We start from the raw sequence: 17,995 nt of genomic DNA on the forward strand, positions 1-17,995 counted from the left end.
AACTGGACAACAGCCAGTAGCCCACCAAAGATGATGCTCGAAAATGGTCCCAAGAAGCAGCCCAAAAGGAAGCTTCTTTCTGTGGGCCTCTCAATCTGAACCCAGCCCTTGCATTTATCTGAGAACACAGTTTTCAGGGATTGGTCAGGTGGAGAGCACAGGCTGCATCTCAGCTCACCCTTCGGCTCCCCTTCCTACTTCTGCTTCCCAGTCTCTGGTATGCCCTGTTCAAGCACACACCACTGACAGATGTTGCAAGCCACCGTGCCCTCCTGATTCCAATTGTTCCTAAATACTTCTTTTAGGCAAAGAAAGAAACTAGTCCTTTTATTGAATGTGCCAAAAGCACCCATAGTTCATTACGTATCTCCTCTACCCTATTACTTGTGAATCCATTTTGTAGACCTCCAGTATCACTGGGCCAGGGTTGAGTCTTATTCCTGGGGAACTGGGAAAGGCAGAAATAGGGAAAAGAGAACATAAGCAATACAGCACAAGGATTTTCACGGTCTCATTTTAATGATGACAAACCAGATTAACACCACAGGAGGAGTAAGGGTGAAGGACTGTTTCCCAAACATACTGCAGGTGTTCTGTGAAATAAATCAACCTTCTTTTGGAGAAAAAGAAACTATTTCAATATTTAAATTAGTTGCTTGAAATTCTTAAAAGGGAAGAGATATTCTTGATGAACATCAGCTTTTTCATGTTTCACCAGTTTCTGGAAAAGGATCTAGAACAACTACTGCATTAAAGGATATAGAAGGATTGCTGAAGACCTCTCAGCATTCATACAAAGTTGCGGGCAATGGCCAATACTTTGGAGAACTCGCCTTCTCTTCTTCGCAGTGTATAGGGTATTGGTGTTCTTATTCTAGTCCCTATTGGGTTCCCATTATCTTCTATGAGTACCACATTGTTGGAATCAAATCTAGGCGTCATGGTGGGGCCAGGCATCTTGTGCCCTACAATTAAAGCCTTCTTCTTTTCTCCTTTGATAGCCAGAAGAATCTTATCTCCAACTTTGCCAACTCCAGTCTTGTTATACACGTGGATACATTTTGGTGGCCGGTGGTAGGGCGTGTTCCCCAAGGCGCTGTTGTCCACCACTCGCACGCGGGTTAGTTTCTGTATTGCTCGGCACGCTCCAGTGATGCTAGAAAAGACAGGAGAGAATGACAGACAGATCTCCTCAATAATCCTTGGGGAGCAAAGGCAAACCCAGAACAGAATCTTGTCATTACACAAACCTCTCAGGAGGCACCAGCAATGAATATATACCATGAGTGACACACTGATTGAATTCAATGTGCTCTTTGAAAGCCAGATGCTACTTGGGGCTTTGCACACTCTTTACTAAATGTCAAATACAAAACAACCTTTCTACTCCAAAACACAACTAAAAGATGGCATGAAGAGTGGCTTGCGTACCATGGGCTTTTTAGCAACTGCAGATGATGCAGCTTCAATCTACAAGCAAAAAAATGTGCTCACTTCTGTTTCAAAAAGCCTGCAGGAAGCTAAGACTCAAGTCAGGCTCCTTCTATCTTGCACACAGTACCCAGCACTAAGGACTTTTATGATCTACCTTCCTTTCACTGAAGTCTGTGAGTCTCACAGTTTATTTTGTTCTCAGTAAGACCTCTGAGGTCCTGCTGTGGCTGTCCTAAGCTGTTCCAAACTGGAACCTAAGAGATCACCACCTTCCCCATGTAGAAGGAATCCAGAGAGACACACTCTCTTCTGTATACTTGCTTTGTGGAAGTAAGAAACAACATAAATAAACTGCACAATACTAGTTGCTAGGTCCAACTCTGAATATTCTTGGGAAGAGCAGGAACATACTACCTTATAGAAACCATTATTCTTTTATTCAGTTAGCTCAAACTCAAGTGATTTGTCGCTTGTCTTCAAAGGACACCCAAACACAGACCATTGGAAAAGAAGGAAGATCCTCTCTGCTGCTGAACAACTGCTTTGCAATGAGGTACTAGAAACATGCTGGCCAGAGCTGCAGGAATGCAAACCTGCTGCCAGCTGAACTACTCAATAACAGCATATGGAAGCAACCCAACCATTCATCTTGTTTTTCAAAAGTGTGTGAAGTAAATAGGGACCATCATCCCTTCTTGAAGAGGAAAGACCTGTATTTGCAAAGCTACCTAAAAAATGAACATGCACACCAAATGTGGTGTGGATGGACATCAGCTGAAGCAGGAATTTTTACACATGTGAAGGACAGTGAAGTCAATTTGCATAAGTCCAACTGCTCCAGAGGTCAAGCTCTGCCTTTCAAGACCTGTTTCCCACAGTAGAGGCCTCCTTTAGCTTTCCTCTCCCTCTCAGAAGTCACTAATCTCTGCAACCAGCCATGCCATCCCATCCAGTCCCATCCCATCCTCTGGCAGGGACTGTGGTACACCACACTCTCTCTCCTCTGCCCACCATCTGTGGCTGCACAACCAGGAAAGCAGAAGGGAGGAGGCTGGAGAAAGACAAGTGTTGTCACAGGAAGGAGCAGGGAAAACCTCAGTGGGACCAAGTGTACAAGACAGCAGTAGCAAATAGACATAAATGTGACTGTCCAGGCACCACTAGACAAGAATAACGGCACTGGGAGAACTTTTTCTTTCCCTCTTTTTCTTGATTTCTGCCACAGTCTTAGAGGAATACCCCACAAAGAAAAGGTCTCCCCATTAAGTTTTCTGAAGTCCTGTTCACCTTTATGGACTGGACTTCACCTCCTTGTCATTGTCACTTATACATGCTGTAGTGGTTTGACAGGAAATGTGTTTTCTGGGATGCTGTGGTTGGGCCAATGAATGTTTAGTTTTTAATACTGGCACCTAATGTGGCCATTGGGACATTGGATCCGCCTCTGAGAACACGGGGTTAAAAGCAGAGCTCTCCCCTGGGAGGCTCTCTTGGGTTCCGGGTCTCTCCCCCATCCAGCTGCTGCTGCTGGGCGGGGGAGAGGAGCCATGCGGCTGGGTGAGGTAGGCCGAGGCTTGGACCCAGAGGGGAGGTGAAGAGGCCCCGAGGATGGAAGGGCAGGAGAAGTACCAGGAGGCATCGGGCAGCTCCCCCGAGAGAGAGAGAGAGTACAGCCTGTGCTTGGGACTGTGCTACCTTGAAACTTGATAACATGTGCTGGCAGCATGGCTGAGAAGGAGAAGTGGAGGGAGGGGGAGGATGCAGCGAGAAGGTGTCCAGCCGCTGTGGGAGTTCCTGAGAAGGCAGAGTCTGAGTTTTTAACCCTTTTTGGAAAATGAAAACTTTGCAGAACATTGACCTTTCCTAGAAGAGAGACAGAGTGGAAGATGAGGAAGGAAATGGGCAAGTGTGAGAGAGGTCTGGGCGAGTGAGAAATAGTGGAAGAATAGAGAAGAATCCTAGTGGGAAGAGATGATGGAGTGGCTTTTGCTGGACTCTTTTTGTACAGCCATGGACAGAACCATGTTCCTTGTGACACAGAGACTGCATTCTAGGGGGAGGCAATGCCTCAGAACCAAGAGGGTTCAGTGTTGGTGCCCCTCAGCCCCAGGGGGTGAAAAAATATGGGGGGGACAGGTGTCCCAAAGGAGAAACTGTGGGGACAGGTGTCCCAAAGGAGAGACTGTGCTCTTTTTGGAATGGGACAAAGCATCCTTAGAAAGACAACCCTAGAAGCAGCTCTGGTCCGTGTTCAGTGGTGAGAGCACTGGACATGAAAGGAAGAAGTCACGATGGCAGATGTACTCCGGGCGGTGCCACGAGTGACACGGAAACACACGAGGCTTCAGCTGTGTTTCCAGGGGAAGCCCATGGTACAAGAAGGACTCCTCTCCTCTTGATGAACTGAGGATTGATTGTCTGAAGGGTGGTGCTGGACCAAGAGTTGGTGATTTGGGGAATAGATGTATTGTATTGGAAATTTGGTGGGGGAGGAGGAAATGTATTTGTAAGGTTTTCATTTTTCCTGTGTGCGTTCCTTCTTATATATAGTTGTAGTGTAGTTAAGTATTAAGTTGCGTAGTATGTTAAGTATTATTAAAGTTTTGTTTTCTTTTCTTTATTAAGTAGGAGCCTGCTTTGCTTATTCCTGGTCACATCTCACAGCAGAAACCAGGGAGAAGGTATCCTCATGGGGGCACTGGCATTGTGCCAGTGTCAAACCATGACACATGCTTTAAATGTATGCGGGCCAATGCTCTCATGCAGCCCACTTAAAGAGAAAGCCAGAAAGACCTGGATACCTCCTTGAGATAGCTCCCAGGACGACCACACAACCTAGCCCATATCTTAATCCCCCTTCTGGGAACCACAATCCTGAGAATGACTATTCTCATCCTTAGAGATTCCCCAAATTGGCACAGTGTACTGTGGAATTAAACTCTAAGATTTGTGCAAGGCATTGAAAAATATGAAGTCCATAAATTTAAAACTTTAAATGCCTAGAGCAAGAAACAAAAGAAAAACAACAAAATAGGCACTATTAAGTATGAGAAAGTAATTTTTCAGATTATTTTTATTCTAAATAAATGATAAACTGTTGAATAATTTTGAGCACTGTAATTGGCTCTGCATCAGCAGGGGCTTGCTCTTGGGTTTTTTTGCACTTGCATGAGAAACACAGACACTTTCAACTTCTACTTGCAGGCCCATGTATGGCTGTCAAAGGCCTAAAAGCCTCCTTACACACATATGAAAATGCAGAATGCTAGGAACCTGCAAATGGAGTGTCTGGGCTCACTTTTCAACCCATGAAAGGACAAGTGTAAGATTTAAAAAAAAAAATTTATTACCCTTTTGAATTACAAATGCTGTATCTTATTCTTGATCAACTTAAGAGCATCTCTTCCAACCATGAAACATTCTGAAGAGAACAAAAGCAAACTCTGAAAGTTACCTGAACTGTCGTTGGATCACAGCACTGCTTAGATGCGTTAAGGATAAACCAACTCGTCTATTCAAGAGCGCCATTTGGTAGCCAACCCTGCATAAGAAACAAAAGAATTATTAACTCTGGAAAATGGAGAGAATTTGGTTTGCTTTCTTTCCTTTCCATGAATCACACACTAGGGCCTCAGCACCTATTTAGATGGTGCAATCCACAGGACACAGAGTGCTAGCAGCAGCTGCAGCACACTACAAGCAGATCTACAACCCCTGCCTGAATTCAGGAGACAATGTAATTCAGACACATATTCTACAAAGCTGGATTCAGTATCACTGCATTGCAGTCTCCTAGGCACGGAGGTAAGGGCCCTTCTGTGTGCACTGTGAATCATGTAACAAGAAGCAGGTTTGAGAATTTCAGATGTGAACTGGTTTAGAGGCTGCAATGCCCAGAAAAAGTCATCATGGTTACTTGTAAAAGCTACCAAGGTTACCTACAAAACTAAGCAAAAGGCCAAATAACCTACAGACTGGCATCACAGCTTCAGGAAACAATTTGCCAGCCAAGAAACAAGTCAGAGCTCCATTGGTGAGGGCATGGTCTCTCTTGGCATACAAAGGTGTTAAGCAGCCTTAAGTTACAAGACACGGTTACGCCGCTGCCAGTCTTGCCCTGTTCAGGCTGCCCAGAGAAGAGTTCCCTGTACCTTTACAGTGCTCACTCCATGCTGCTGTACACTGCACATCACCCTGAGTGCAGCAGAGCTGGGTTACAAGGGTAACCTCACTGAGAACCACACCCTCCTCCCTGCCTACGTCTGTGGCAGCACCCTAACCCCATTCTGTCAGACTGACTGGGACCAGCTTGCGTGCGCAGACACAAAGGCTTATCTGAACCCAGATCACTCTCCCAAACATTATTAGGGAGCCATGACCCAGGTGGTTATGCCGGCAGATCCAAGTGAAGGAAGGAAACAACACAAACCTAGGGCCAGGCCTCTTTCAGGCCAGCTCAGGTACAGCTAAGACTTTCCACCTGACTGCAACTACCACCATGTGACACAGCTTGCTGTGACCTTGGCAGTGTAACCAACATGTGCTCTGCTTCTCTCCTTTCAAAAGCAAACACTAAAAATTCATTGACCTCATCTCTCTCTGACAGTTCTGATGAGTTTTGGTCCAAACTATAATAATACACTGTAAAGCCATTTTTAACCTTTATTTTTAAAATAAAGCTGAGTTAACTTCTCTAGGGAAAAAAAATACGCACAGAGCCTTCAAATAGACAATGCCACAGCTCCTAATACAACCAAGTGAAGTCCAGCCTAAATCTTAACTCTCTCTTTTATTATTTTTTTCTCCAATGTGTTTGCTTACTTGGGGATGTGTGTAAGTTTTAGGGTCTGCAGCTGTTCTACAAAGCAAGTGTTACCTGAGAGCACGATGAAAAGCACAGGACATGTGCACCACAGCAGTTTTGAGTGGTGCTACCTGAGCAAAGCACAGGTGGCAAAACAACTCTGTCAAACAGGCAGGTTTGGAAAAGAACAGCAACAGCCAAAGCTTACGTTTATTTACTTAAAAAAAAAAAAGCCACTTTTCTGTGGGGTAGATGATCATCAAATGAGTTGAGAGCTTGCCCACACTGTCTCCTCTCTGAAATGTGACTCCAAAAAGGCTGTGTTTATGCCACATGTCCTTACCTGTGTGATCCTAATGCCTAATGACAGCAAGGCCCTGTTGCATTTACAGTGCTGATGGCAATCAAGGTCCAATACCTGGCCTTGCTGATGCTCAGATTTCTAAGCAAGTTCAACTATGCTGACTTGCTTTAAGCCCACCATCTGCCTGCATCCTGTTCTGCATGTGAGTGTGCTGTCTCCCCATGTCAAAGAATCATAATGAGCCTTTGGATCCCTCTACAAAACCCAAAAAAGCAGCAGCAAGTTGGCCTCTCTGTTGTCTTTCAAGGACACTTCTTGGGGAATTCAGAGAGCACTGTCACCCCCATCCCTATTTCCTAGCAGGCATGGTAGCCTTGGTGGCTGGGGAAGGTGTGTCTGCTCATCCTCATCACTACATAAGTGAGGTCTGTGAGCTCATGACAAGGCAAGCACAGCTGCAGGCTCTGACTGCTGTCAAAGGGACAGCAGCATCAAGACCAGCATACCCAGATGTGCTTAAAGCACATCTAAAATGTGCTGAAGTGTTGCATAAACTCTGAACTCACTCATCACTCCTGGGACAAGTCACTGTTTGTTTCTACCCCGTGGCAGCAGTGAAGGTTTGAAGTTACAAAACTACCAGCGGAAGCATCAACTGCATTAAGTGTCCAAGGACTGTTTATTTTTTCAGATGACTCAGTATCCCCTTCTCAGCTAAGAATCATTCCTCAGTACATGAAGATGTGTCACAAGCTAAGAAATTTCTTATGATTGATTATTTGGTATGAAGCATCCTGTTAGCAACTGAGTAAACAGGGGGGATGCTTCCAATTAGCAGGAGGGTTCAGGGTGGAGGGAAAAGAAGAATGCATCTATGGCATGAAGAACAGCATTCAAGGGTGCAAGTGTGTTCACACACTTGAAGAGTGAATCACAACTTCAGCTATTGTAACATGCCAGCTTCCTTTCTAGAAAGGACCAGCCAATAGTCTGGGTCTGACGCCAGGTGCTACTCAACCAGACCCAGTCCCAATTTGATCCCTCTGTGGCTGTGAACTTTATCTCTCCTGCCCTCAGTTTAGCCCAAAGGAGTTGCTAATTACTAAACAATTAAGCTTTGAAGGGCAAAAAAACCCATTCACTCTGGCACACTTCGTGCTGCCACACGAACACTCCCAAGCTGGTGCCAAAATTGAAGAGAACACTCCCAAGCTGGTGCCAAAATTGAAGAGCTGCTATAAATCGATGACAGCCATCAGCCCCAGTGCCCCCAGCACTTTTCTCCTTCCCAGCACACATTGCCTCACACCAGGGAGCCTTAAAAAGGGTCAGAGGAAGCTGCACTTAGGCACAGGGAATGTGTATGATCCAAGTTTGCTTCTGAAGGTGGCTCTTTGCAGGTCACCAGGTTTCAGTGCTCCCAGGTGTATGGGAAGAGTAACCCCATACCCTTCAAGCACAGCAAAATTTGTAGGAATTCCCAGAAGTCTGCCATCGGTACTACCCAACTGATACAGGCAGGAGCACACTGCAAAATACCCTGGACAGACAGAACACCACCACTTGCTTAGTACTTAGTCACTAATACACTCCTGACCAAGGATTTATCTTTGAAGGGGGCTTTGGAGGTCACCTAGTCCAATCTCCTGCTCAAGCAGGATTAATTTCCAAGTTTTCCAAACTAGGCAAGAGCAGTATTTAAATAGACACTATCCTAAAATGAGAAGCCTCAAAGGCAACTATTGATATAACATTGACCACTCATAGCTGCACCAAAGCAGCAATAAAGAATCAGGAAGAGGAATCTCTTGCTGTTTCTATCCTGCTGCCCCTAATTTCTAGTAGTGGCTCTATTTCATGAAAATCACAGTCACAGACACTTTGCCCCTCTCCACGTATCTGTTAAAAGTTATCACGGACCTCAGACAAGAGCTCAAAGTAATATTCAGAAAAAGGTGAGGAATTTGTTAATCAAATATTCACTAAAATGACCTTATTTCTACTTCACTGAATTACTTTTGAGCATGCAGTAACCTGCTACTGCAAATACTCTTCTCAAGAACCCTTCAGCCTTACCCCATTCAATGCAAAAGATTGACACAGAATTCCAGCACTGCTCAACAAAGAAACTCTTCACCAGTTATAAACATATGGAAGTTATTTATCCACTGCACCATTCTCAAGTGCTCTAGCTATCACCTTCAGTGGTTTTCCTTGATATTAAAGAACTAACTTGTATTTGCTGAAATCTTGAGTGGCTTTTGAATGGAGAAATTCTGGAAAGTTTCATCCCAGCTAATAAAATTTGAAAACACAAAAGATACATGTACAGCATGAGTAGACCACCTCAGGGAACTGATACAGAGCAAGGACATGTGCCAGACAAGGAAGAGAGGATTACATACTCACTTTAAATGAGCATCAGGGCACACAGCACCAAAGGAAGCCCCGTGTCCCCCCAACACACGCTTCCATCACCTCCCTTAAGCTGGCTTTAGCACTTATGTAGATCAGTCATTTTTCAGCTAGCTCAGCCTGAAGGCACATGAACACTCCTGCAGCAGAACGTGGTCTGCAAGTCCCAGTCTGCAACACAAGACTGGGACTTCTCCCACTGGCAACTCAGCTTTATGTGGTGACAGTATCTCCAAAGAAACACCAGGAGACTTGGACAAGAAAAGAATCTCTTCTCATTTCAGCAAAAACACTGGTGTGCCTCACAAGAATGGTCTGCATGAATCTGCTCTACTAATACAGCCATGGGAGCACTGAAAAGGTCTAGATCTGAACACTCCAGAAGCCGTGCAACAGTTCTGACCAAGGTCTTACCAGTGGTCTACACCCGAAAAAAAACAGTCAAGGCACCATTCTTACCCTGCCTGCATGCTAGAGTAAATGTAATTTTAAAGAGTGCTGTTACCTGGCAATCCAGCAATACTTTCCTTTTTAAGTTTTGGAACTAACCCCTCCTCCCTATATTCCCAAGATCTCTAATTCCATAATAATTCAGCTACTCCTTTTCCTTCTTTCTGTTGGCAACTCATCCACACAGACAGGCCCAATAGAAAACCAATGGATGTTGCAAAGCAAATGCTGAGGCCAACTACCCAAAGACTGCTGTCAAAGCCAAAGAAACCAGATAAAAATATTCTTCACTTTTATAGCAGTGACCTGATCTGCACAGTCAAACAGTGGGGACCAACATCACCTTTATTCTTTCAAAAGATCAAAACAGACATCCTCCAGGCAGCATGAAGATTTGAACTGCATCTGTCATCCAGCATTAAAACACAGGAAATAAACTCAAGACAGTACATGCAACGCAAATGCCTAAACCCCTACTCTGCCACTGCAGGTCTATTTATAAACCGTCTGCCACAGCGAGCTGCAGGAGCCAACTGTGAACTGGGGGACTCAATCTATTCACAGCTCTCCTCCTAAAGGAAACAATGTGATTAAGGGCTGTGTGTGTTAAAAATACACAAGATATTCATTACCAAGACATAATTGGTTTTATATTAATGATAAAAAAAAAAGACCAGGATTCACACAGAGGAATTAAGTCTTTTTTAAATCTGTTTATGAACAGGATTAGCTATTAAAGAGGATATTTACTGATCCAAGCTACCAACAGAAACTCATTACAGGTGTATCTGTTAACAATTTTGAAGCAAAACACACTAAGCTCATTTTCTAGACCATGATCAGGAATGGCAGATAACAAAAGAGCCACATAAAATAAAACTTACTTTTGACATTTTAAGTATCCAGAAGTCACAACTCTAAAGTACTTATATAGTACTTATTATCCTAATATCAGAACACGTAAAATCATCCTATATATTCATATTCACAGCACTGTACTAAAATAGGGAGGGGTTATTCTCAGTGCACCAGCAGAAAATTATGCTACAGAGAGGACAACTATCTGCGTGAAGTCAACAGACATGAGAAGTAGGGCAGGTACTGGATTAGCTCCAGAAGTTCTCGCTGGTGGGCCTGTGGGGTTTGAGGTGAAGCCAAGAAAGGTCTCTCCCCTGTCTCTGCCTTTTGGGAATCACATGTGAATTCAGAGAACTGCCCACATCACTGTAATTTTACACTGCTATCACCTCTCAAATGTCTCTTTACCGGTTTTAGAAGTATTGAGGTCCCAAGAGCAGGACAATGGTGGAAAGCCACAAGACCGGATTTGGTTCCCAGCCCTGACCCAGGTGGCAAGCCCTCAACCAGTAAGGGCAATCACAACCCAGACAGCAGTAACCACGCTGGGGGGAGCTGTGGCAAGGAGAACGACACAAACAAGAAGGAAGAGAAGATGTGTAGCTGTGTCTCGACCATGAAAATACGTCAGGAACGAATGACCTAGACTAGTTGTTCACAGAACAAAAAACGACAGTGGCTCTAGGTCTTCCTGATAAAGCTGTACCAGAAAAGGATGCCTAATGCTGTTGGAATTCTGGCTTAAGAGAAACATGACCCGGAGACAAAGGAATGCTTGCATCACAAGGTAGTACAGAGCTACCTGTAGCTTTAGTGGCATAAGCCTCATCTCTCGCTCAGAAACTTCCCTTAACTCAGTCTCTCTCTGTCCAAAGACCCTCTCAGGCAAGCCTGGAGCTCTGGAACCAGAGAAGGCAACAGAGCTCAGATGAGCATCTGTGTCCTGCTGTTAGAAAGGCTGGCTTGCCTACCTGTTTTTGCTACAAATATTAAGTTATTCATGCTTTTAAGAAACATGTCATACAGTCTTTTCCCCCAATTGCCTCCCCTTACTCACTGGACCTCCAAAAGAGCTTTCTGGAGAATAACCAGGAAAGCACAGACTGGTGCCCACACTTCCCGAGTCCCGATGACACACGTGAGTAAATGCCAAGCTTGTCAGGACACAGGAATTTTGGTCTAACTTTGCTGCATGACTACTCACACCCACAAAAGCCTAACCCCAGTATCGCAGCCCCACGCGAATTCTGAGCAAAGAAACTCTCTGAACATCCAGGAATTTCAGAAGAGTGTTTTTCCCTCTCTCCCAGGCCGCTCCAGTGTGCAAGCGACACAAAGGCCCCAGCTCCCGGCTGTTTCCCCGCGATGTCACCACCCCGTGCCGCGCTGCGTGCCACGCCAACTCGCGCCGCACATCTTCGGGGACAGAGCAGCAGCTCATGCTGAGGGCTCACACCTCCCGAGCCCTGGGCACAGAGCACCGGGGACACCTGCAAGCGGCTCCCTCCAGGGCATGGGCGGCATGGGCGGCAGGGAAGACCCGGTGGCAGGGAAGGCCCGGCCGTCCCCGGGGCCCACAACTGAGCACGGCAGCGGCGCAGCCCAGCGCCCGGGCGCTGAGAGGGGCCGAGCCGCTCCGAGCCGCTCGGCCACAGGACCGTGTAAGGGGCCGGCGCCGTCCCCGAGAAAAAGCCAGCGTGCCAGGAGCGGGCGAGTCCGGCGGCGGGGCAAGGCCGGCTACCGGCCCTGCTGGGCGCTGCGATACCGAGCTAGGCTACCCTGCGCTGCGCTGCACTGCCAGCATCCGTCCCGTCCCAGTCCCGTCCCAGTCCCGTCCCAGTCCCGTCCCAGTCCCGCCGCTCGCACCCCGGACCGCGCCGCGCACCCCCGCGTCCCGCGTGGAGCGCGCGCGCCCTACCGCCCAGCGCAGCCCCCGTGCGCACGCGCGGCGCCGCGATCCCGCCCCCCCCGCCGCTGTGCGGAGCCGGGGGCTGCGCGCCCCGCCCACTGCCGGGGCCCCGCCCCCTCGCCGAGCGCAGCCGAACCCAGCCGAACCGAGCCGAACTCGGCCGAGCTCAGCGGTCGTCGCTCGCTGCCGAGGGCGGCGGTGAGCAGCGCGGTACCGCAGTGCCCGGTACGGCCCGGGGAGAGCCCGTCCGCGCCTGACACGGGGTAAGGGGCCGCCGGTAAGCGGGCGGGAGCTGGGGCACTGTGGGGCGCGGCGGCTGCGGCTCCTCTAGGCCCGGAGGGTTTTTGCCGGCGGGGATGGTGGGGGGTCCGCGGTGGCGCCTCAGGCCGTGCTGAGGCCGGGCCGGGCCGGGCCGGGCCGGGCCGGGCCGGGCGCGCGGCCGTTGCGCCGAGCCCGCGGTGGAGGCGGCCGGGCCGGGGCCGGGGGCGCCGCTGCCATCTTGGGGCGGAGCGGGGCGGGGGGCGCGGTGCCCGTGGAGCGGCGTGGGCTGCCCGCCGCCCCAAGGCCGCTAGAGCTTTCCTGCTGTCCCCCGGGCGCCTGTCCTTTGCCGTCCCTCGCCTCGGCTGCTGTTGGGTAACCGGGTTTGTGCATCTCGGGGGTCGCCAGACCCCCGCCCGCGGCGCGCCTGGCTCTTCTGCGGTCGGCGCTTTTGTGCGTCGCTCTTGGAGGCACCGCTGTGAAGCAGAGCAGCAGGGCGGCAGGAGGGATGTTCCAAGGGTGGTGGGAGTAGCGCGGAGTTTTCTGATACTGCCCTGTTTATCCTCCCCGGAATACTCGACAAAGGCTGTCGGATACAGCTCATGACCGTGGCCAGATAGCCAAGCAGTCCCTTTTTGCTCTTGTCTCAGTCGCCAACCGCTCCACATCAGTAAGCCATGTTTTTTTTCCTCCTGCTGTAGAGTGCACCCTTTATTTAGCTACCTGCTGGAGGGGGCATCACGCCAAAAATCTGCAATGTGGCTGCAGTTACACTGGTGTTCTCAGCAGGTTTGGTAGCTCTCAGCTAGATGGAGAGCAGGTGTTTTGGCAATTTGAGGTTCTGGGCACCTCCCTCCCTTGCTCATCTCGGTAGCAGTTAGAAACAAAAAGCGTATCAGTGTGTGCTCAGGGTGGCTAATTTAGTTGTGTATAGTCCTAGAGGAGTCCCTTCTCTCCTGGATTTCTCTGTTACTGTGAAAGTGTCTTGCTCCATAGTGTCATTCTCTGGATGAAGCACACACAGAAGGCCATGGGCTGTGGGGCAGGAGCATCCGATTAGCGGCATTCACAAAGCTGCTGAAGGGTTGCATGGCTCAGGCACCTTTTGGGTGGTGCCGCCGATGCCCCACCTGAGTGTGGGACAGAGCCTTTGCAAGTGCATGGCGGGGACCAGTGCCCTTCCCCTCCAAACAATCACACTGTACAGTGTCTAATAGCTTTTATTACTCTTAATGCTTCTGAGAGAGGCAGAGCTGACTACTCAGCTCATAACTGACTCCAGGAGGACTCCATTCAACCAGAAATAGCAAAGCATTACTTCTAATGACTGCAATTAGCTGGTATCTACCGAGGAAGGCCTTTTTCATCTTGAGCCTTTCAGTAGTAGGAATACGCTATCTTTATGGGGAGAGAAGTCCATTCTGCAGTCTTCACCTGGATACCAAAAGAGCAAAATAAACATGAAAGAACGTGCCTTTGAGGGGATTGGGAAGAGGCTCTGGTTTGACTCATAAGTATGTTTTGTTGCAATAAGTTTGCTCTGTTTTTGTCTGTTCCTGTCTGGTAACCTTGGAAGGAACTGAAGCTACTGTATTTTCTGGGGGTGTCAGTTTTCATGTAAAGAAGGCATCACCACATGCTCCATTTTCTTGCCCTTTGACCAGAGCATAGTGTAACTGTCCTAAGTTGTTCTGAAGCCATGAGATGGGACAAGAAAAGAAAAATCCTGAGTGTACTTTGCTTCTAGTTTGTGTGGGGGTTTAATTTTATTTTTTCTTTCTGCGCCTAAAGTATCCTTGGTTATATTTTTCAGCTTTCTGCAGTAATAAAGTGGGCTAGGAACTTGCTTGGAGAGGTTTTTATATTGTTTACATGGAAAATAAATTTTCACAAAATCTCTTCATTCTGGGAACTAGAACTTCCAGAAAATCCCAGGTAGCCTGAGATTTCAATAAAACCTTGAGTGCTGGCAGTGCCCAGGCCCTGTTTTTTGGCTGTTGCTGATTACACTTTGTGTGAGCCCCCGGTCACCGGGGGACCCGCAGCGTCCTGCCAGCAGCTTCTCTGCCACCTGCCCGTCCACACCGAGGTGCAAGCCCAGCCTGCCTCCTTTCCTCCTTTCCTTTCCTGGAGCTGTGAGTGCCCCAGCTGTGTGCTGAAAATCCAAGGACTGCAGGCAACACCTCCCGCTCCCACCCAAGACAGTTGGGACCAGTGTCATCTGACGTGAGGCCTGCGCAGCCGTGTGGTGCTTGGGGAGGGAGGAGGCCCTGGGTGTAGGATACTCCGTGTGTGCTGTTAATTCCAGACAGCGCTGGTTATGGATCCTGTGGCTGATTTGCATATCAAAGCATCTGAGAGCTCTGCCGTGGGTAGGGATGGGCAAGGATGATAAGGCTTGCTGGAGGCTGGGACTGGATCTTTTCCGTGGCTTTTTGTGGTGCACAGATGAGACAAGATGATGGGAATGTTTGGAAAATGGAGTTTGTATCCATGTCCTTGTAAGACAGATCCATAAAGGCTTTTTTAATCTAGCAGCTGCTGTCCAGAGGGTGGAAACCAGGCAATTCTTGGTGACAGTCCCTTAGGCTGCTCCTTTCCTGCCTCCTGCTGCCACTGGGAGCTTGCTGGGTAGCCCACAGTGTGGAGCCCTGCAGATGCACACACACATCCCCCCTCCCCATCATCCAGCAGCTCCTGCAGCAAATGGCCAGTGTGCCAGCCTGCTGCTTGTTCTCCACACTGCCTCTCACACAAGGAGGCAGAGGCCCTGCTTGGGGCCTCAAAGCAAAGGGGCAGATTTCTTACTGCCTGAACTGGCTCTGCAGGGTCTTTCGGGGTAGTTGGTGGGGTGGGGGACAGGGAATGGCAGAGCCTTGAATGGGCCATGGCCTCTGAGATACTGAATGAGTCAGAGGAGGGTTTGGCTATGTCTGATCTCAGTAAAGCTGTCTGTTCTTCCTCCGGCTCTGGAAATGAACCTGGGGAGCTTCCAGCTTGTTTGCAGGCTGAGCTGGAAACTGAAATGCAGGTTTCCAGGAAGGGAGAGAGGTGGGGGTCCCTGTGTCCCTCTGCCACTTTGATCTCAGCAGGTGTGTTGCTGGTGCTGATGCTCTAGCCCCAAAGGACCACACCATGGGGCAGGTGGCCTGTCCGAAGGTAGCTCTGTGTTCATTGTGAGAGTGCCTGCTCCCCAGAACTGCTGTCCTTGTCCTCTTTCCTGTGCCCTGTACAGCTCAGGCTCTTACTGGCATGGACCCCTCACCTTCCTATCCATAGGGCAAGTTGATTTGTGCAGGACCTGCCTTGAGCACAGCCTTCTCAGAAGGCACCTTTCTGCCTGCATCCTCATCTGTCAGAAGCATTCTGGCTTGTCCAGGGTAGTGAGTGGGGGGGCAGGCCTGATGCATTGCCTAGAAAGTTGGTTAAAAGGAGAAGAATAAAAATCAAGGAATGAGAAAGAAATGCATCTGTATGTACGCATTCTGCAACAGAGAAGGTGAGATTCATGAAGTCACTGCCAAGCTTGTAGAGCAAAGCCGTGCGGTATAAAATGGCTTTTCTCTGAGCCTGCAGGCCTGTGGTTGGCACTGCCTTCTCACTTCATGTCCTTCCAGCATGGAGCTGGGTGTCTGCCCTCTGCTCCAAATACAGATTAGCTGCAGGAAGCCTGAGGCTGGCTTGCTATGAGAGATGCAGAATACTTTCCTCTGTGTTTCTCTGCACAGTGCTCACTGCCCTTTACAGGGCTATGTTTACATGCTCCCTATGTATTCCTTGCATATGATTGCTAAGCAGTCCTGGAGAGGCTTCTGTTCTCCCCATGGCTCTTGCATGTTGAAATTGACTGCCTGCCATTCTCCCTCTTCTGTTTTCACCTCCCTTCCTTCACTCCTTCTTAAAGCCAGGTTGGGGAATGGAAACAGTTTCCATGTATCCCAGTGCTCTTGTCAGGCCAAGCTCTTGGAGTGGCTACACAGTTTATATGGGCAAAATAGCATCCTGCTGACATAGCCCACTACATCTGAGCAAGGTCTCCTGTTCTTGATGTGCTTTGGTCTTACTGTTGATGCCAGCAGCCTCTGCCCACATGGTTATTGTGCTGGGAAGAGAGAGAGCTCTTCTTTTATGCATGCTGTTTTTCCCCAGAGAAACTGGCTGTTGGTAGTACAGGTCTGGCTTAAAGCAAGGTTTTGAAGATTTCCATTTCTGTTGGCTGTTTGTGCTGTTGCATTAAAGAAAGGGCTGGATCTCTTAAAGAACTGTGTATTAGAAAGGCGACACATTGCATCAGCACAGGAAAAAGCAGTCACAGGCAGGATTCATGCTGCCTGTTTTCAGTGTGTTCTGCTGTTGCTTTTCTGAACCACCACAGCCATGCTACCTCTGAGCAGCAAGCTGAAAAATCTCCCTACCTTTCTCTGTGTGGAAGAATGACTGCTGCAGACCTTTCCTGTATGTCTCTTTGCCCTCACTCCCTGGAAGGACTGTATGCCCCCAGAGCTACCCACATCCCTTCCCTGGGTGTGCTCATCACCTCTGCACCCCTGTAATTTTTTGTGCAGAGAAGTTGCTTGCTTTGACACCCCCTTCACAAGCAATGCTCTCTCATGTTTCTGTGCGGGTCTCTGTTCCCAGCTTATTGCAGAGGATCACTCTGCAGACAGCTAGCTGCCACCAGTGATCTGACCTCTGGCTCTGATGCCATGTGTTGCCTGTGGGGAGGTGTTGTGCTTTCTTCTGTTGACCTGCATGGAAGAACTGTTCTGATGGGCTCCCTTAAAGCATCCACCTGTCTCCTGATGTGTTGCTGACATGGGTCAGGAGCAGTGTGCTATTCTTACAAGTGCAATTTTGCTCAAGAGCGCATTTGGTGGGAGAGTTGTATGCTGGCCTGGCCCTGCTTTTGCCAGATAAACAATGGCCTTTAGGAGACTTTGTTTCAGAACCCTTCAAAGTCAGAGACAATCTTGGCATGATCTTGTACTTAGAGGAAACTCAGATGGCAGCAGGCCTTGTCTTCTGCTTGAAGTAATTATCCCATCGGATGATTTCTGCTGGAGGGCAGAGAGCACCTGGCAATGACAGGGACTGGGAGGGTCTCTGAAGATGGCCTCAGGATACTTGTGCTCTTGAGACAAAAATCTAGTGCCTTTGGGTCCCAAGGAAGATGTTAAAAGGGATTCATCCTTCATCTCCCTGTGCTTATGGCCTACAATCCCTTTATGTGAAGCTGTTGAGTTTTGGAGGCTCTTGGGTGATGCTGGCAAAGCTGACATCAAGCATATACAAGTGGGTGGTTTGCTTTTCCTGGGCTCTAGCTCCATGCTTGAGGCATAGACCTGGAAGTGAATTATTGTTGTGTGTCTGCTGAGCTGCGATTGCTGCCCAAGGACTCGCTATTACAACACAGAAAAGGCAGCTTGAGTTGGCATTAGTCACAAAGTTATAAATCTGGGAGGAAGGAACTGGGTTTGTGGTGGATGTGAAACTTGGTGTGAACTCCCAGCTATGGCAGAAGGAGCTGATGCAGCTCTTGGATAGAAGGACTTAGCTCCTGCAG

At 48.5% G+C, this 17,995-nt stretch overlaps 2 protein-coding genes across 5 annotated transcripts in view; one reads left to right on the forward strand and one right to left on the reverse strand.

Moving 5' to 3' along the window:
• Positions 1-498: 498 nt before the first annotated feature.
• On the reverse strand, positions 499-12,237 carry MRPL14 (mitochondrial ribosomal protein L14). Of its 3 annotated transcripts, none has more exons than XM_077175781.1 (3): positions 12,184-12,237; positions 4,889-4,975; positions 499-1,156 (listed from the first exon to the last, which is right to left on the reverse strand). In XM_077175781.1, exons 2-3 carry the CDS (start codon positions 4,960-4,962, stop codon positions 790-792), a joined length of 441 nt encoding a protein of 146 aa, XP_077031896.1. In that variant the 5' UTR covers positions 4,963-4,975; positions 12,184-12,237; the 3' UTR covers positions 499-789. The 3 variants fall into 3 exon arrangements, with proteins under 3 accessions (XP_077031896.1, XP_077031897.1, XP_077031898.1); XM_077175782.1 differs by having other exon boundaries at positions 12,151-12,218; XM_077175783.1 differs by lacking the exon at positions 12,184-12,237 and adding an exon at positions 12,132-12,156.
• Positions 12,238-12,279: 42 nt separating this feature from the next.
• TMEM63B (transmembrane protein 63B) overlaps positions 12,280-17,995 on the forward strand; it is a 48,977-nt gene continuing 43,261 nt past the window's right edge. Inside the window, exon 1 of one of the 2 annotated variants that reach the window (XM_054629165.2) lies at positions 12,280-12,437. The gene's annotated coding sequence lies outside the window, so the exon portion shown is untranslated. Of the gene's footprint in view, positions 12,452-17,995 lie in introns of both variants that reach the window. The other variant, XM_077175780.1, reaches the window with a different exon arrangement.

The sequence above is a fragment of the Agelaius phoeniceus genome, chromosome 3, assembly GCF_051311805.1.
Source record: "Agelaius phoeniceus isolate bAgePho1 chromosome 3, bAgePho1.hap1, whole genome shotgun sequence".
Taxonomy (NCBI): domain Eukaryota; kingdom Metazoa; phylum Chordata; class Aves; order Passeriformes; family Icteridae; genus Agelaius; species Agelaius phoeniceus.

Coding starts and splice junctions, on each gene's coding strand:
- MRPL14 (XM_077175781.1), bottom strand. CDS start 4,962: ATGGCGCTCTTGAATAGACGAGTTGGTTTATCCTTAACGCATCTAAGC. Junction 1,157..4,888: donor GTGATCCAACGACAGTTCAG/GTAACTTTCAGA, acceptor TGTCTTTTCTAG/CATCACTGGAGCGTGCCGAG.